Source organism: Schistocerca americana, chromosome 11, assembly GCF_021461395.2.
Source record: "Schistocerca americana isolate TAMUIC-IGC-003095 chromosome 11, iqSchAmer2.1, whole genome shotgun sequence".
Taxonomy (NCBI): domain Eukaryota; kingdom Metazoa; phylum Arthropoda; class Insecta; order Orthoptera; family Acrididae; genus Schistocerca; species Schistocerca americana.
In genome coordinates this window covers 167,737,066-167,754,536 of record NC_060129.1, presented here as the reverse complement: position 1 = coordinate 167,754,536, position 17,471 = coordinate 167,737,066, and the positions used below count along the sequence as shown (strand labels likewise).

The 17,471-nt window shown below is 41.3% G+C and overlaps 1 protein-coding gene and 1 non-coding gene across 3 annotated transcripts in view; both read right to left on the bottom strand.

Annotated features, from left to right (window-relative positions):
* Positions 1-2,566: 2,566 nt before the first annotated feature.
* Trnat-ugu lies at positions 2,567-2,640 on the bottom strand. Its single transcript has one exon. It is a non-coding gene; the product is annotated as a tRNA-Thr (tRNA).
* A 1,080-nt stretch (positions 2,641-3,720) lies between these two features.
* Positions 3,721-17,471, bottom strand: part of LOC124553770 — a 38,175-nt gene continuing 24,424 nt past the window's right edge. For both annotated transcript variants that reach the window (XM_047127707.1, XM_047127708.1), the window contains exon 4: positions 3,721-4,866. In XM_047127707.1, the coding sequence (XP_046983663.1) occupies positions 3,812-4,866 (1,055 nt within the window). In that variant the 3' untranslated portion in view covers positions 3,721-3,811. The remainder of the gene's footprint in view (positions 4,867-17,471) is intronic.

The window sequence follows — 17,471 nt, the reverse complement described above, 5'->3', positions numbered from 1 at the left end:
CGCATCACAAACAAGCTTAAAAACAATTTCACTTACTGTAATTAACTGTACTGTTGCCTATAATATTTGCAGTAATCTTGTCTAAAGGCAGGCCATTTTCATTAACTACCTTAATGACATACACATTAATTAAACTCGTGGTTTCATTGGCAATTTCATAAAAGTCCAGCAACTTGTTTTGTGCACCACTTGTAACTGTGAAGTACCTTGCACCGTGAGGAAACATTTTACGATAACCTTTATTGCTTGCAACTGAAGAGAAAGGTTTTAGAAAAGTTAAATCACATCATCTTTTACAGATTTTGTAGCCAATATACCTTAAACCAAACTTTCTCCCTCTGTTCTTCCAAATGAAACACTATTAGCAACACTGGCATCCCCAAAAATATAAGTTAATCATTTGAACAACTCGTGCTGGTGTAACTGTAGAGCAATGAGTCGCATGTCAACACAAGCACCGAAGTCAACATTACCTTCCTTCAATTGGGCCAACTGGCGTTGAATCGAGGAAGTACAGTACACACTGACAAAACTAAAATGAGCTCTAACATGGAAATTAAGCGTTTCCGGACACATGTCCGCATAACATCTTTTCTTTATTTGTGTGTGAGGAATGTTTCCTGAAAGTTTGGCCGTACCTTTTTGTAACACCCTGTATAAATGACACCTTTTAACATTTTCTGTTAAGAGCTCTACAATGATTATTGGCCACCCTTACGGCACACTGGTCTAAGCGATTGGCTTCTGATCATTCGTCTGATACGGGTGCGGGTTTCAATTTCGGTGAGGCATGGATGTGTTTGTGCAAAGCCACTTTCTCTTTCCCTTCTGTGGAGTCAGTGGCCCTAAGTTATGGATGGGCGATTTCTTATAGCCCATTGCGTTACTCACAGTCATCATTAAATTGGAATTAAGAGAGATGTTTGTTTCTATTTTGTACTCACTAGCTTAGTGCTTCCCAACCTTTCTTAGACCATTACCTCTGAGTGCAATCAGACATTGGCTAGAACCCCCCCCCCCCCCCCCTCCCCCCCATCCTGCCTTCTGTTGTGCCTCCCCTCCCCCACATTACCCCCTACTGTGTGTGAATGAATGCTGAAGGAATTTGTGGTGCATTGCAAGTGATACCCACAACTTCTCAGAAAAGAAAGCTAACTACCCACAGTGAGGGCACACATTTGTTACAAAACCTACTCCCCCCACATAACTCATTACTCCTCCATTGTGGCAGTTGCTTGACCTGCACACTGCAACCCCATTTAAAAACCAAATGAGTTCAGATGTGTGCACTACTCTTACTGTTCATAAATCACTTGATTGCTGAACTCCTTACTTCTGAACTGGCAGAAACTGGACAACTTCAAGCTGTTAAGGCCTTTTGTCTAACCACTCTAACTGCAATAATAATAATAATAATGATAATAATAATAATAATAATAATAATAATAGCCCTTATGCACATGCTACTGTGTCGTGCTGTCTATTTATCTGTTTCAAAGTGAGTAATGAAGCAATTTCTGGAGTACTGCAGGTAGTATCTACAACTTTGACAAGATTTTTCTTGAGATATTTAGCATTTGTTACATATATGCCTCACTTTTATTGTCAGCAATGTAGAGGACAAAGTACAACATAGGTGTGTAGTGGGTGGACTATGTGAGGAACCTGCAACCTCCACTGCATTAATTCTACTAATTGAGAAAAGTAATTACTTGTCACTTATATAATCAGTATTAGAGTCTTATAAAATAGTGATAATAGTAATAATCTTTTGAAATTAATTTAGTTTTGTGACTGAAAGAGAATCAAATGGTTTACTTTTTACATCTCAGAAAATTTCACTTTACCTCTCAGGGGTAATTACTCCTGTGGTTGGGAACCACTGCACTAGTGGCTGCTTTACTCTTGGTGAAGGTAGTGGCAATGTGTTTACTTTTATCAAAGTAAAGACTTTTGAAAACAATCCATTGTGTTAATTTTTCCTGTTTTTTATTTATTTATGTTTTTCCCTCCTCATTTGCTCAATTTTTTCATAGTTTGATTGGAAATTAATTTTTTCCCATCCTTTGGCACCACTAGAATTTTGTAGCTCTAGGCAGCCACCTAGTCTTGCCTAATGGTAGAAACTGCCCTGCATTTACAAACATTTAGTCTCAAACAGCACAAACAATCACATTGGAAACTGGATAGAAGAACTACGTAAGTACACTGAGCTGCTTCGTATACCAACACTGCTAATACCACGTAAGGATTTTAAAATATTTGTAGACGAAACAAAAAGAAATGCTCATTTTTACCGAGCACCACTTCACAATACGGGACACAAAATTTTCACCTGAACACAGGATATGTCTGTACAATATGGGACATATAACAACACTATGTTCCTTTGAGACTGACATCTGAAAAAATATATACTAAGATGGTATCTGCTCTTTTGGACATGTCCGAAAGAACAGATACCATCGGTGACCATGCAGCTCGTTAGAATGAAATTACAATGAAATGAACACCCTTAGCTGCTTACAAGCATTGACATACGTCAACGGAGACAGGTGAAAATGTGTGCCCCGACCGGGACTCGAACCCGGGATCTCCTGCTTACACGGCAGACGCTCTACCCATCTGAGCCACCGAGGACACAGATGATAGCGCGACTGCAGGGCTTTATATCTGGCACGCCTCCCGCGAAACCCACATTCTCAACGTATCGTCCCGCACTACATTCATAGTGGCCCCGCCTATTATACTCATAACTCGCGGCGAGTTGCCGATTCCCGTAAGAGTTCGAGCACTGTTTGTGCATTCGCACAGAAGAAGAAGATGGTCAAGTGGCCGGTGAGCCTTAACTATATATATACTAAGATGGTATCTGCTCTTTTGGACATGTCCTAAAGAGCAGATACCATCGGTGACCATGCAGCTTGTTAGAATGAAATTAAAATGAAATGAACACCCTTAGCTGCTTACAGGCATTGACATACGTCAACGGGGACAGATGAAAATGTGTATGTCAACGCCTGTAAGCAGCTAATGGTGTTCATTTCATTGTAATTTAATTCTAACGAGCTGCATGGTTACCAATGGTATCTGTTCTTTCGGACATGTCCGAAAGAGCAAATACCATCTTAGTATATACATAGTTAAGGCTCACCAGCCACTTGACCATCTCCTTCTTCTGTGCGAATGCACAAACAGTGCTCGAACTCTTACGGGAATCGGCAACGCGCCGCGAGTAATGAGTATGAGCGGGGACACTACGAATGTAGAGCGGGACAATACGTTGAGAATGTGGGTTTCGCGGGAGGCGTGCCAGAGATAAATCCCTGCAGTCGCGCTATCCTCTGTGTCCTCGATGGCTCGGATGGATAGAGCGTCTGCCGTGTAAGCAGGAGATCCCGGGTTCGAGTCCCGGTCGGCGCACACATTTTAATCTGTCCCCGTTGATGTATGTCAACGCCTGTAAGCAGCTAAGGGTGTTCATTTCATTGTAATGTCATCTGAAAAAATGTTTACTAGAACTACTTTTGAAACAGTTTTAAGATACGGAAAAATCCCACGAGAAAGAGTAAGCAGTGTAAATAGGATATTATCAATACCGCAAAAAGCACCAACATTAAGTTCAAGAAAAACACTGCAGTCTGCTAGAATGTAAAGATACCATTCCGACGTTATAATTTCGTATAACAACGGGGCCTCGAAAAATTTAGAACAGTGGGATAGTAAAAATATATTCATTTATTTATGATTTATTACTAATTACATTCGAGAAACAGAACTCGTGGGAAAGGAACTAGAGCACTACGGGAAATCACTGACTGCACGCAAGTAGTTCTCGCCCGTTGAGCGAAAGTGTGCTGAGGTGGGGCAGGTCTGCGGTGAGGTCCTTCAGCACCGACTCCCCCAGCCGGCACTTCCCCAGCCGGAGCGTCCGCAGCCGCACGAGCCCGTGCAGCTCCGAGAAGTCCTCCACGTCCAACGCGGCACAGTCGGCGACGACCAGCTCTTCGAGGCGGGGGCCGAGCCCGCGCAGCAGCCACAGGTCGCGCAGCCCGCGGCTCTCGATGCGCAGCACGCGCAGCGGGCCCAGGGCACAGAGCTCGCTCAGCCGCTGCTGCGACAGCCTCTTGCAGTGCACGTTCAACACCTCCAGGGCCGGGCACGCCACACAGCCGTCTGCGCACACCTCAGAGTCCGCCTCGCCCTCTGTCTCCGACGCGTCCGACACGCTCGACCTCCCAGAGACCGACTCTCCGTCGGGGCCGAATTCGTCGTGTCGGTAGCACCGCTCCGAGGAGTGCACCATCTCGGCGTGACCGTAGCTCCGCAACGGGGAGCTGTAGTGCGGGCTGGTAGGAACGAAGGTGAAATACGACCCCCTGCGAGGCTGGCGGTACTCCAGGTGCTGCTCCGCTACACAGATCCTCCTCAGGGTTCGTGTGTCTACGCACTCTATGTAACTGGAAATATTCTCCGCCACAAGCTCGCTCACCACCAGACTTTCGGTATCGAAGGACCGGAAGTACGGCTCCCACCGGTAGGGAGTGCCGACGTACAGGTGGACCGTCACTTCGGGCCAGGCAATGTGGATACCGTACTCGCTGTCGTAGAGCAGTCGCAGGCAACGGAGCCGGGGGAAGCCGCCGCTGAACGCGAGGAGCCTCCGCGTCGCACCCACGCTGCTACTGCTCCACTCCTTACGCCTCCACAGCTGCTCTTCCCGCTTCAACAGGATGTGCCACTTTGTGCACACGTGCGCACTCCGCGCCATGTCGTCCAGTGGCAGGTAGGAGAAGATTTCCAGTAGGACCTCGTCTGGCAGGTCGTTAATTCTCACGACCGGTGCCGGTCTCGATGCTGCCCACTCTGCAAAAACGAGAAGCGACGAGTGAGATGACAGAGTGATTCTTTGAGGATTCTGTTTTTACCGATTGAGGTACAGAACCCTAAAAACGTCGATGACATCCTCGAAAACTTATCTGTTCCTCCAAAATGTTTACTACTTACACAGAGAAATATAAAATTTTGACTGAGGATGCCACAATCATTACTGGCAAAAATATTTCCTGCTGAATCTCTACAATTACAGAGATCAAAGACTTCACAACTGCCACTGAAAACAGTTGTTCACGTAACATCAGGAGTTAACAGGAGGAAATTTATTGTCCTCTCATTTTTTTTGACAGATGTGAAAATTACCGAACTATCAGTTTAATAAGTCACAGCTGCAAAATACTAATGCGAATTCTTTACAGACGAATGGAAAACCTGATAGAAGCTGACCTCAGAAAAGGTCAGTTTGGATTCCGTAGAAATACTGGAGCAAATGAGGCAATACTGATCCTACAACATATCTTAGAAAATACATTAAGGAAAGGCAGACCTACGTTTCTAGCATTTGTAGACTTAGAGAAAGCTTTTGACAATGTTGACTGTAATAATCTCTTTCAAATTCTGAAGGTGGCAGGGGTAAAATATAGGGAGCGGAAACCTATTTACAATTTGTACAGAAACAAGATGGCAGATAAGAGTCAAGGGGCACGAAAGGGAAGCAGTGGTTGGGAAGGGAGTGAGACAGGGTTGTAGCCTCTCCCCGATGTTATTCAATCTGTATATTGAGCAAGCAATAAAGGAAACAAAAGAGTATAGAATCAAGTGTCAGGAAGTTGTTTCTGAAAGTATTTGTATGGAGTGTAGCCATGTACGGAAGTGAAACAGGGACAATAAATAGTTTGGACAAGAAGAGAATAGAAGCTTTCAAAATGTGGTGCTACAGAAGAATGCTGAAGATTAGATGGGTAGATCACATAACTAATGAGGAGGTATTGAATAGAATTGGGGAGAAGAGGAGTTTGTGGCACAACTTGACTAGAAGAAGGGATCGGTTGGTAGGATATGTTCTGAGGCATCAAGGGATCACCAATTTAATATTGGAGGGCAGCGTGGAGGGTAAAAATCGTAGAGGGAGACCAAGAAATGAATACAGTGAGCAGATTCAGAAGGATGTAGGTTGCAGTATGTACTGCGAGATGAAGCAACTTGCACAGGATAGAGTAGCATGGAGAGCTGCATCAAACCAGTCTCAGGACTGAAGACTACAACAACAACAACAACATATTTTTGCAGCAACATAGCTGTCACTCATATAATCTGAGTAGTCGCTGACAGGTCTGACTTAACAGTAGCAGAACAAACCTGGCTTCCTTACTCATTTATTGTTCTTTTGTAAACATAAACCGGCAGTGCCAACGTGATGATTGTGACTGCACAATTTGCCTTATTGGTTTCACACTGTACATGCAGGGAGAACTTATGTTTCAGGGTGTGAGGGTACAAACTAAATTCAGTAATTTTCCCCTATAAATCAGAGGTGCGAAGTTTTCTGTACCTTCATCATCTTACATAAACAAGTGATAATGCAGTTTATTGATAAATGTACGAAAGCACGGGTCCACATTTTTTCATACGTTATGTATTAGCATGAAGTACTACCCAAAATATCAGAGAATTTTATTATACTGGTCAAACCAGTACAAGATTCCACAGTTGTGTGTCTCAAAGTACACACATCAATTACTGGGGCATGAAGTTGCACGATCTTTGATGCGTGCAGTTGTGAGTTGTAGTGCTGTGTTTGAGGATGTATTTCAGTGCTTCCACGGCTGAAACCACCACGTGCTGACAGGCATTTGGTGAGAGTGCACAGAGTCGAGCAAGAATATCCGAGCAAGGCCGAGAATCTGTGGAAGAGGACAAACATTCCGGTCAACCGTCGACACGTCAAACACCGGAAATGATAGTGAAAGTGTGCGAGATGCAATTCACGAAGATTGAAGGCAGACAATTCAGGATATTTTGTAACAGACTCGGACTGTCATACAAGTACATGTCAATGAATTCTAGCGATGAACTGAACACGAGATGAATCTCAAGTGAAATCTGTCCCTCGCCTTCTCAGCATCAACTGACGAAACCTCGGGATTCAGAAATGCAGCGAGCTGCAACAAAGAGTTCGAGAGTGTCCGAAGTTATTATCAGGAGTCATAACATGCGACAAATCTTGGGTCTACAGTTATGACCCTGAAACAAAGCAGCAGGGGTGGGGGGAATAGTGAGAGAAAAAAAAAGACGTAGCCCTATGCAACTTCTATCAATTTCCAAAGATGAAAATTGCGTTTCAACTTGACCGAAGACATCCAAGTGGAATTGCAACAGGTCCTGAACATCCTTCACTGTACAGACTTCAAGGAGTGCTTCCAAAAAAGGGAACAATGCTGGGATTGTTGCATACATGCCCAAAGTGAATACTCGGGAGGTGATGGAGGACCTTACGATGTAATTATAGTTTTCTGATTTTTACAATGAAATTCTTTGATATTTTGGGTAGCACCTCCTATATATGGTTGCAATATTTGTTTGAGATGCTCCTTGGGCGGTGTGCACTGTCATTCCAGTATATAATAATAATAACCCAAACCTAGGAGAATTTCAACTGGATCACGTAGCCATATCTAAAAGGGATATCAAGGAAATTATGAATGTTAAAATAGTCAGAAATGGGGAATTCGACTCAGATCACTATCTCTCTAAGATTAAAGTAAAATTTCTCCCATCTAAAACAAAAAAGGTGACCAAGAAAGTGATCAGATACAACACTACTACAGCTAATATTACAAAAGAAAATATAGAAACATTTAGAGAAGAAACTGAGACAATTGGCGTGAACTCCAGGTGCAAATAACTCAAGCAGCAGAGAAAACTTTAGGAATGGCTAAGAATAAAAAGACATGGTGGAATGAGGAGTGTGAAGAAGCACTAATACAAAGCGCTCAAAAAAGGAGATGTTTGAAAAAAAGAGGAAGACCTTGAACAATTCAGACAACAAAGAAAATAAACATCAAAAATAATCCGGAAAATCAAAAGAAACTTTGAAAATTCTCAGCTTATTGAAATAGAAGAAAATTTCACCAAAAATAATACTAGAAATTTTTACCAATTTTTTAAACACATAATTAAAGGGTATCAGGCACCAAGTATTTCTTTCAAAGATGAAAATGGCAAAGTGGGATTAAATAACAAAGAAAATTGTGAAATTTTAGCAAAATTTTTTGAAAAGCTGTTAAACTGACCAGTTCCAACAGATAAATTAGAGTTTCCAGTGACACCTAAAAATATAGAGGAAGATTTACCACCAACAGAGTTAGAAATTCAGGAAGTCATCAAAACACTCAAAAACAATAAAGCAAACGGTGAAGACTGCATTACAGCAGAACTACTGGTCAGAACCAAAAATCATAAAGGACCTAAAACTGCTTCTTGAGAACACTTGGAAAACTGAAAAGTTTCCTGTTGAATGGAAAACAGCATTAATCCATCCGCTATATAAAAGGGGAGACAAACAAAATGTCAATAATTACAGAGGAGAGTCACTTCTGCCAGTGGCAAACAAAATATTATCAAAAATTCTCTTGGACAGAGTGGTAGATACTTTAGACAAACAACTGGGAGAATATCAGGGTGGTTTTTGAAAGGGAAGATCCTGTGCAGAACAAATTTTTAACTTAAAGTCAATAATTCGCCATACAATGTTAACCAGCAAACCAATAAATAGTGTCATTTATTGATTTCAAGAAAGCATTTGATTGTATCAACAGAGAAACAATAGATAAGGTCATTAGAGAATTTGGTGTTAAATCAAAATTAGCAAATATAATTCATGAAGCACTAACAGATACAATATCTACACTCAAATTTATAGGAGAAGTAACTCAGCCATTTGAAATAAGAATGGATGTTAGACAAGGTGATGGTTTATCACCTATATTGTTTAATTGTGTTCTAGAAAAAAATTGTAAGGATTTGGAATTTGGAGCTAAAAAAATCACAAAATTGAACCAATAACTCTGGGAAGAAAAACATGAAATCAAGGTAAAATGCTTGGCTTTTGCAGATGATTTTTCAATAATTTCAGAAAACTTGACAAACATTTCTTCAGATAACCTTTCTGGCAAAAATAGCAAACAGAACTGGTCTCAAAATTTCAGCTGAAAAAAACAAAATTAATGACAAATATAAAAAATGCACCAAAATTCATAGAAACACAAATAGGTAAAATAGAGTGAGTAAATAAATTTAAATATCTTGGAGAGACTACACAACAGAATGGACTAGAAAAATCTGCAATGGATGTAAGAATTAACAAAATAGAAAGAGCATATAGTTTGACCAAAAATATTTACAACAAGAAATGCATATCTAGAAAAACAAAACTAAAACACTACACCACAGTGGTACGACCAGAATGTTTATACGGATCTGAATGCCTAACGGTGAACTATAAGATGGACAGACTACAGGTACTGGAAAGAAGGATTATAATAAAAATAATGGGTGCAATAAAAACTGCAGATGGTTGAAAAATAAGAAGCAATGAGGAGATCTACAAAAATATAGAGAAAATATCTGACGTAATGGCCAAACGAAGATTAACCTTTTCGAACACCTCTACCGAATGGATGGAAACAAGTACTCCTATATTTCTGGAAGAAGAAATCAACAATACCACGGATTACAGAACTAAGGAAAGATCCAGAAAGAAACAGCATCAAAGAATCAGAAATAGCAGAAAGAAACAGTTTTAAAAATAAAATACTAAATTTGGAAGGCTTTCAAACCAAAAGAAATAAAAAAATCGGGAACAACATGGACAGAAGAAAGGAAGAGACTTCATGGGGACAAAATGAGGGAATACTAGAAAAAGAGGAAACAACAACAAAGCAAGAAGAGGAACTGAAGTTGTTAACGTGCTCCTAGGTAGTCAATACAATACCAAACGGGAAAGCGCTGGTAGATAGGCACAATAAAAAAAACACACAAAATTTCGAGCTTTCGCAACCCCCGGTTGCTTCGTCAGGAAAGAGGGAAGGAGAGGGAAAGACGAAAGGATGTGGGTTTTAAGGGAGAGGGTAAGGAGTCATTCCAATCCCGGGAGCGGAAAGACTTACCTTCACCCCCCTAAGGTTGTTGAATGCCTCTGCACTTCCGCCTCGACTGACATCTCTGCGCAAACTCTTTGTCTTTAAATATGTCTGCTTGTGTTTGTATATGTGTGGATGGATATGTGTGTGTGTGTGCGCGCGTGAGTGTATACCCGTCCTTTTTTCCCCCTAAGGTAAGTCTTTCCGCTCCCGGGATTGGAATGACTCCTTACCCTCTCCCTTAAAACCCACATCCTTTCGTCTTTCCCTCTCCTTCCCTCTTTCCTGATGAGGCAACAGTTTGTTGCGAAAGCTTGAATTTTGTGTGTATGTTTGTGTGTCTATCGACGTGCCAGCGCTTTCGTTTGGTAAGTCACATCATCTTTGTTTATATATATATAAAATTTTTCACATAAGCAAGTATAATATAATGCACAGTAAAGTGATTTAATGTGTATTAAAATTCTTTTATTTATGTGTTACTGTATTATGTGTAACATACACTGCCAAAAAAGGAAATTAGTATGCCTGGAAAGATGACATTGATTTTTATTCGATGACAGCATATGGCAACTGGAGAATAGTAGGTGCAATGCTAATAGTTTCGTCATCTAACAACAGCCTGCATAGTGGCATAGCTACCAGAGTGCCATCTGTATCTACCCTTTACAATAGAAGCAGCTCACAGTCAGAAAGCTAACAAGGGAACCTCCCCATCGCACCCCCCCTCAGATTTAGTTATAAGTTGGCACACTGGATAGGCCTTGAAAAACTGAACACAGATCAATCGAGAAAACAGGAAGAAGCTGTGTGGAACTATAAAAAAAATAAGCAAAATATACAAACTGAGTAGTCCATGCGCAAGATAGGCAACATCAAGGATAGTGTGAGCTCAGGAGCGTCGTGGTTCCGTGGTTAGCGTGAGCAGCTGTGGAACGAGAGGTCCTCGGTTCAAGTCATCCCTCGAGTGAAAAGTTTACTTTCTTTATTTTCGCAAAGTTATGATCTGTCCGTTCGTTCATTGATGTCTCTGTTCACTGTAATAAGTTTAATGTCTGTGTTTTGCGACCACACCGCAAAACCGTGTGATTAGTAGACGAAAGGACGTGCCTCTCCAATGGCAACCAAAAACATTTGATCGCTAGGTCATAGGTCAACCGATTCCTCCACAGAAAAACACACCTTATATATTCTATATGACACTGGTGATGGTATGTGCATCACATTACAGGAACATGTTGCCAACCCACCTAACTTGTACAATTTGGCGAATGGGTAAAAAGATTCTTCCACCTTGCCCGATTTAGGTTTTCTTGTGGATGTGATAATCACTCCCAAAAAAGTGATGAAAACATAAGAGTTCGTCACATAAACTGCAACAAATGAATGCAACAGTTTCACAGTCGCACAGTTGTCCCTGTGCTCTGTCAAAACATATGTTTTTAACGTTTTCAAATTTTTCCTGGTGTAGACTGTCAAATGCTACATATGTCCAAGCAAAACTAAACATGTCCTGGAATTTTGGAGAATGAAGTTGATTATGTGTGAGTGCCTGAACTTTGATAATTGACAAAAGATCACGTAAACAATACTACTCTGTGTATCTGTGCAGCTTCGCAAAATAATTATCTGAAAATAAAAAATTAAAAATTTCACTCGAGGGAAGACTTGAACCAAGGACCTCTCGTTCTGCAGCTGCTCACGCTAACCACGGGACAACAGCGCTCCTGAGCTCACACTACCCTTGATGTTGCCTACATTATGCATGGACTAATCAGTTTGTATATTTTGCTTATTTTTTTCATAGTTCCACACAACTTCTTCCTGTTTTCTCGATAGATCTGTGTTCAGTTTTTCAAGGCCTATCCACTGTGCCAACTTATAAATAAATCTGAGGGGGGTGCAATGGGGAGGTTCCCTTGTCAGTGTGATGCAAATGTTGGAAGGAAGCAGGCAATCATGCCACGGAGACCCACACACGCTTCCTAGAACCGACCGAGTGAGTTCGAAAGGGATCGAACTGCGGCCTTCCGTGTGGCGGGTCGATTCTTTCAGAGAATTGCCACACAAGCTGGATACGCTGCATCAGCTGCACAACAATGTTGGTACAGTGGCCACGTGAACATTCTCACACCCACAGACGAGGTTCTCGACATCCGTGCAGCAAAATGCCTGCCAGGATCATCGTACTGTAAGAGCAACAGTGGCAGATCGTACAGCTACCACAGCAGCGATAAGAGGGCTCGTGAGTTGAGATGCGTCAACGTGAACTGCTGCGAGCCATTTATTTGCAGTGGGACTGCGAAAATGCACATCTCTAACCTGTCTTCCACTCGTGTCACAGCATCTGTTGCCGGCAGAGGATCACTCGGACGACGGAAGGGCGCACCATGGTGTTCAGTGATGACAGCAGATTCTGCCTGGACCCGAGTGACGGTCCTTTGCTCGTACGATGTAGACCTCGTGGGCACTGTCTCAAATGCACTTGTCCAAGACAAACTGGTCCCACCCCAGGCTTTATTGTCTGCAGTGTGATAAGCTGCAACTATTGTTGACCTTTTGCATTTCTGGAGGGGACGCTAACCGGCACTCGGTATGTGCAAGATGATGACAGACCTGTTCTTTTGCCATTCTTGCCAGGAAGGAGATGTGTTGTTCCAACAGGATAATGCTCACCCAAACACTGTCCATGAAACACTGTGAGCTCTGCAAGATGTGGAGCAACTTGCCTGGCCAGCACGATCCCTGGAATTGTCTCCAATCTCAGGTGCAGGATGTATATACGGACAAGGAAAAAAAATTCCAGAATTTTTCACAGATCTCCCGGTTAAAAATACACTTTTTCTCGGGATTGGTATTCTTTCCCTCGGAACTGTGAAACTTATCAATCCTTTGAATGGATATGGTTTTACACAGCAACGTAGAATTTCCCGGCACTTTAGAAAAGGAAACTCAGAGGGGAAAAAACGTTTTGGAAAGATCTTTGATTTGCTGCCACATATATGCTGCATATTTTCAAATTAGATTAGATTAGGTTCAGTTTTCATTCCATAGACCCAAATAAGATTAGGAAATGAGACGCTTAAAGTAGTAAATGAGTTTTGCTATTTGGGGAGCAAAATAACTGATGATGGTCGAAGTAGAGAGGATATAAAATGTAGACTGGCAATGGCAAGGAAAGTGTTTCTGAAGAAGAGAAATTTGTCAACATCGAGTATAGATTTAAGTGTCAGGAAGTCGTTTCTGAAAGTATTTGTATCGAGTGTAGTCATGTATGGAAGTGAAACGTGGACGATAAATAGTTTGGACAAGAAGAGAATAGAAGCTTTTGAAATGTGGTGCTACAGAAGAATGCTGAAGATTAGATGGGTAGATTACATAACTAATGAGGAGGTATTGAATAGAATTGGAGAGAAGAGAAATTTGTGGCACAACTTGACTAGAAGAAGGGATTGGTTGGTAGGGCATATTCTGAGGCATCAAGGGATCACCAATTTAGTATTGGAGGGCAGCGTGGAGGGTAAAAATTGTAGAGGGATACCAAGAGATGAATACACTAAACAGATTCAGAAGGATGCAGTAGGTACTGGGAGATGAAGAAGCTTGCACAGGATAGGGTAGCATGGAGAGCTGCATCAAACCAGTCTCTGGACTGAAGAGAACAACAACAACAACAACAACAACCCAAAAAATGAGATGATTCTTTTGAGTGAAGAACATGTCAGAAAGTATAACATAAAACATTTGCATATACAGGGTGGCCCAAAAAGGATGGTCACATTTTAAATAACTATAACTCCATCAGTTTTACAAATTAATTTTATTCAATTACGTAACTAAATGCTCCCAGGCACCCAATTACAAGAACTAACCACAAAAAATCATGTATGGAAAATGACTTCCGGAAGATGGTGTCCTTCCTCGGTGATGCATTCCACAAGTCTTTCCTCGAAATTTTCCATCACTTTCACTACTGTATCTTCTTGAATTGCCATAATTTCCGCACTGATTGCCTCCTTCAGATCAATTAAGTTTCGGGGCTTCTTTACGTAGACTTTTGACTTTAGGTATCCCCAAAGAAAAAAATCACAGGCTGAGAGGTCAGGTGATCTCGCGGGCCAGTGGACATCTCCAAAACGCGAGATGATGTGGTGGGGGAACATCCGCCTTAAAACACACATGGAGTCATTGGCTGTGTGGGCCGTGGCCCCGTCCTGTTGAAACCAAATTCGATCTCGATTTACATGTAACTCTTGCAGTTTCGGCACCAAAAAGCTACGTAGCATGTTAACGTAACGTTTCGCGTTCACTGTGACTGTAGCGTTGTTCTCCTCAAAAAAATAAGGACCAACAATCCCCAATCTTGAAATTCCACACCAGACTGTTACCTTAGCACTATGAAGAGGCTTTTGGTGCAATTCTCTGGGATTATCTGCTGCCCAATACCTGCAGTTTTGTTTATTGACATAGCCGTCTAAATGGAAATGGGCTTCATCTGACATAAGAAGCACAACATCATTATTAGAGTACAAAATGTCAAGCATTGATTCACAAAATCGTCTTCGCTGCTCAAAATCACGATCATACAGCTTTTGCGTGATCCTAATTTTGTATGGGTGAAACTGTAACTCACGGCTTAAAATACGCTGCAACGAACTACGGCTGAGGCCTAAAGTTTGAGCACGACGCCTAGTGGAACGACGCGGGCTTTGCAGCACTGACGCTCTAACATCATCAATGTTCTGTGGAGTAACTGCCGTACGTGTATGCCCTGTAGATTTACCACTTTTGACAGACCCTGTTGTCCGGAATGCAGTCACCCAACGTGATATGGATCTGCGATCTGGAATGGGTCCATCACGCGCTACACCAAAACGTTGTCGAAACAATCGTTGCACAGTAATAAACGATTAATCATTTCTGAAAAACTGTTCCACAGCAAAAACACGATGCTCGACCGTCCACTGCGCCATCTCGTGGCAAACTGGGTGTAATGGCCGACTTGCAGACGGCCGGCAGTGGTCCCCCCTCCTCACCTTTCAATGGTACTACGCAGTTCAAATCCGACCATCCTTTTTGGGCCACCCAGTAATACTTACTACCCGATCATTTGTTAGGTGACTGTCAAAATAAGCAAATACAATGTGGTAAACTGGAACACCTAATATTTACAGAATTAACACGCTGTCAGAATGAAACATTGTTGTGCACTATTAATAAATTTCTCATACACAAAATACTTAATCTTGACTACTGTGACAAAGTGCTGTCAAAACTGAAATAACAAACATTTTTACTTAAGCTGCTTAACAATCTCTGTTAAGATATTCATCTATAGAGTAGAAGGAGTTGCCTATCAAAAAGTCTTTCAAACTCTGTTTAAACCGTGCTTTATCTGAAACAGAGTTTTTAATGGTTGCTGGCAATTTATTGAAAATGTGTGTTCCTGAATACTGGAACCCTTTTCGAATAAAGGTAATTGGTTTTAGGTCTTTATGTAGATTGTTCTTATTCCTAGCATTGATACTATGTATTGAGCTATTGGCTGGAAATAGAGATGGATTACTTGCAACAAATTTCATTAAGGGGTAAATATACTGAGAAGCAGTGGTTACAATACAAAGTTACTTGAACACGTTCCTACATGATGATCTTGAATTTACACCACAAATGATTCTTATCACATCACCATAAAAACTTTTGCTCTGTTTGATGAGTTGCCCCAGAATATGATCCCATATGACATTATAGAATGTATGCAAGTTTTTTTATATTTATTTCTCCTATATCTTACATCATTCTCACTCCAAATACAGACTTGTTTAGGTGCTTAAGCAATTCTGCGGTACACCCTTCCCAACTGAATTTATTATCAAGTTGTAATCCCAGAAACTTAACACTGTCAACCTCTTCGATCTGCATCTCTTCATATGTTATACACTTGCTGAAAAGAAATCTCTTACAGGTTCTGAACTGCATATTATGCAAGTATAAATTCGAATTCCACAAAACACTGCACGTTACTTTCTGGAGCTCTGAAATCGAGATTGCGATGCACTTTTGTAAAAGCCAGTCATAGCTCACGTCACGTGATCTCGCCAGCTGATGACAGCTGATATTCTGAGCAAAGGACACGTGATGTAGTCACCCAATAACAACATCACTGTTAAGTAGCGTGAACACACAAACAGGAAAAGTTAATGGTTTACATCCACATATAATATTTGTCTCAAATATTACTAAGCTACAAGAGATGCTAAGCTTTCACATATAATGTTGATCTGTTTTGCGCGAGTGACAATAAGATAAATCACACAAATATGCCAGAAAAGTTTTAATAGCGACATAAATCTCTGGTCTTCTGAGCTCAAAATTCTTCTAAATGGCTCATCATCAAAGAATTGATTTTTAAATAGAACAAATGCTCTGTGATTTAAGAAATTCATTGCACATTCTTGCACATAGTTCATCTCGTGTAAAGGGAAATTTACTTTGAAAATAATGCTTTTCAAACCACAATGCGCTATACTTTCCCCACAATCCGTTAGAAACAGATTCGTTTCAGCAGTTGCCAGAGAGCACCAGATAAGAGGCATCACTGCACTTGCGCAGCTACAGTGACATAGGAAGCCTTTATGTCTGTACGTGTGAAACATTAAAAGATCTTACTATGTCATATAAGAAACAAGAGCATCGGAATTTCACAAACCATACTAAAATGCATAAGTCACCTTAAAGTGCACATTCATATGTCCAGATTTCCAATGAAGTAGGCCTCAACCTGATATTAAGCTTTTCTGTGTGGCTTTCGGGATGTCAATTTTCTCGAAGTACCAGTACTGTATTATCTCACGTTTGGTTCTTTATTACGGTATAATGCCATACGTGCCGGAAGACAAAAACGTGCACTCGAAGTAGCGCAAACAGTTGAAACTAGCCAGTAGTGTGGAATTAAACACTTTGGTTCAAATAAATTTACTGCCTCAGCAGAAACGATTAATAAAAGCCAAATTTCCCTAGCAAACTGACAAAAATAACTTAATTGTTCTGCAATAAAGGAGAAAATAAAAATAAAATCTGAAAGTAACAACATATTTTAGCCTTCTGTAATTATGTGAATCTATTTTATTTCACTTGATAGCTCCTAGACACAGAAATCCATCTTGTTTTCATTTGACGTGAGAGCACTAAACACATAGGAAACAGAGAAATCACTAAATGTAAACACAGGTCACTCAGAGACTTAACCCCCCCCTCGCCCCCATATGTGCGCATACGTGAATATGCTCGCTTGGGCGCGCCAGTAAAATTTTTGGGTACCATGTGGCTGGTTGCTGCTACTGCTGCTTACACAGCCAACAGCCACACTTCTGCAGCCAGAAGCGGGAGAAGGTACTACTCAACTGTGCGTGTGCACGAGTCTGCTATTAACTGCTTAAATGTCCACCGCCGGTAGCTGAGCGGTCAGCGCACAGACTGTCAATCCTAAGGGCC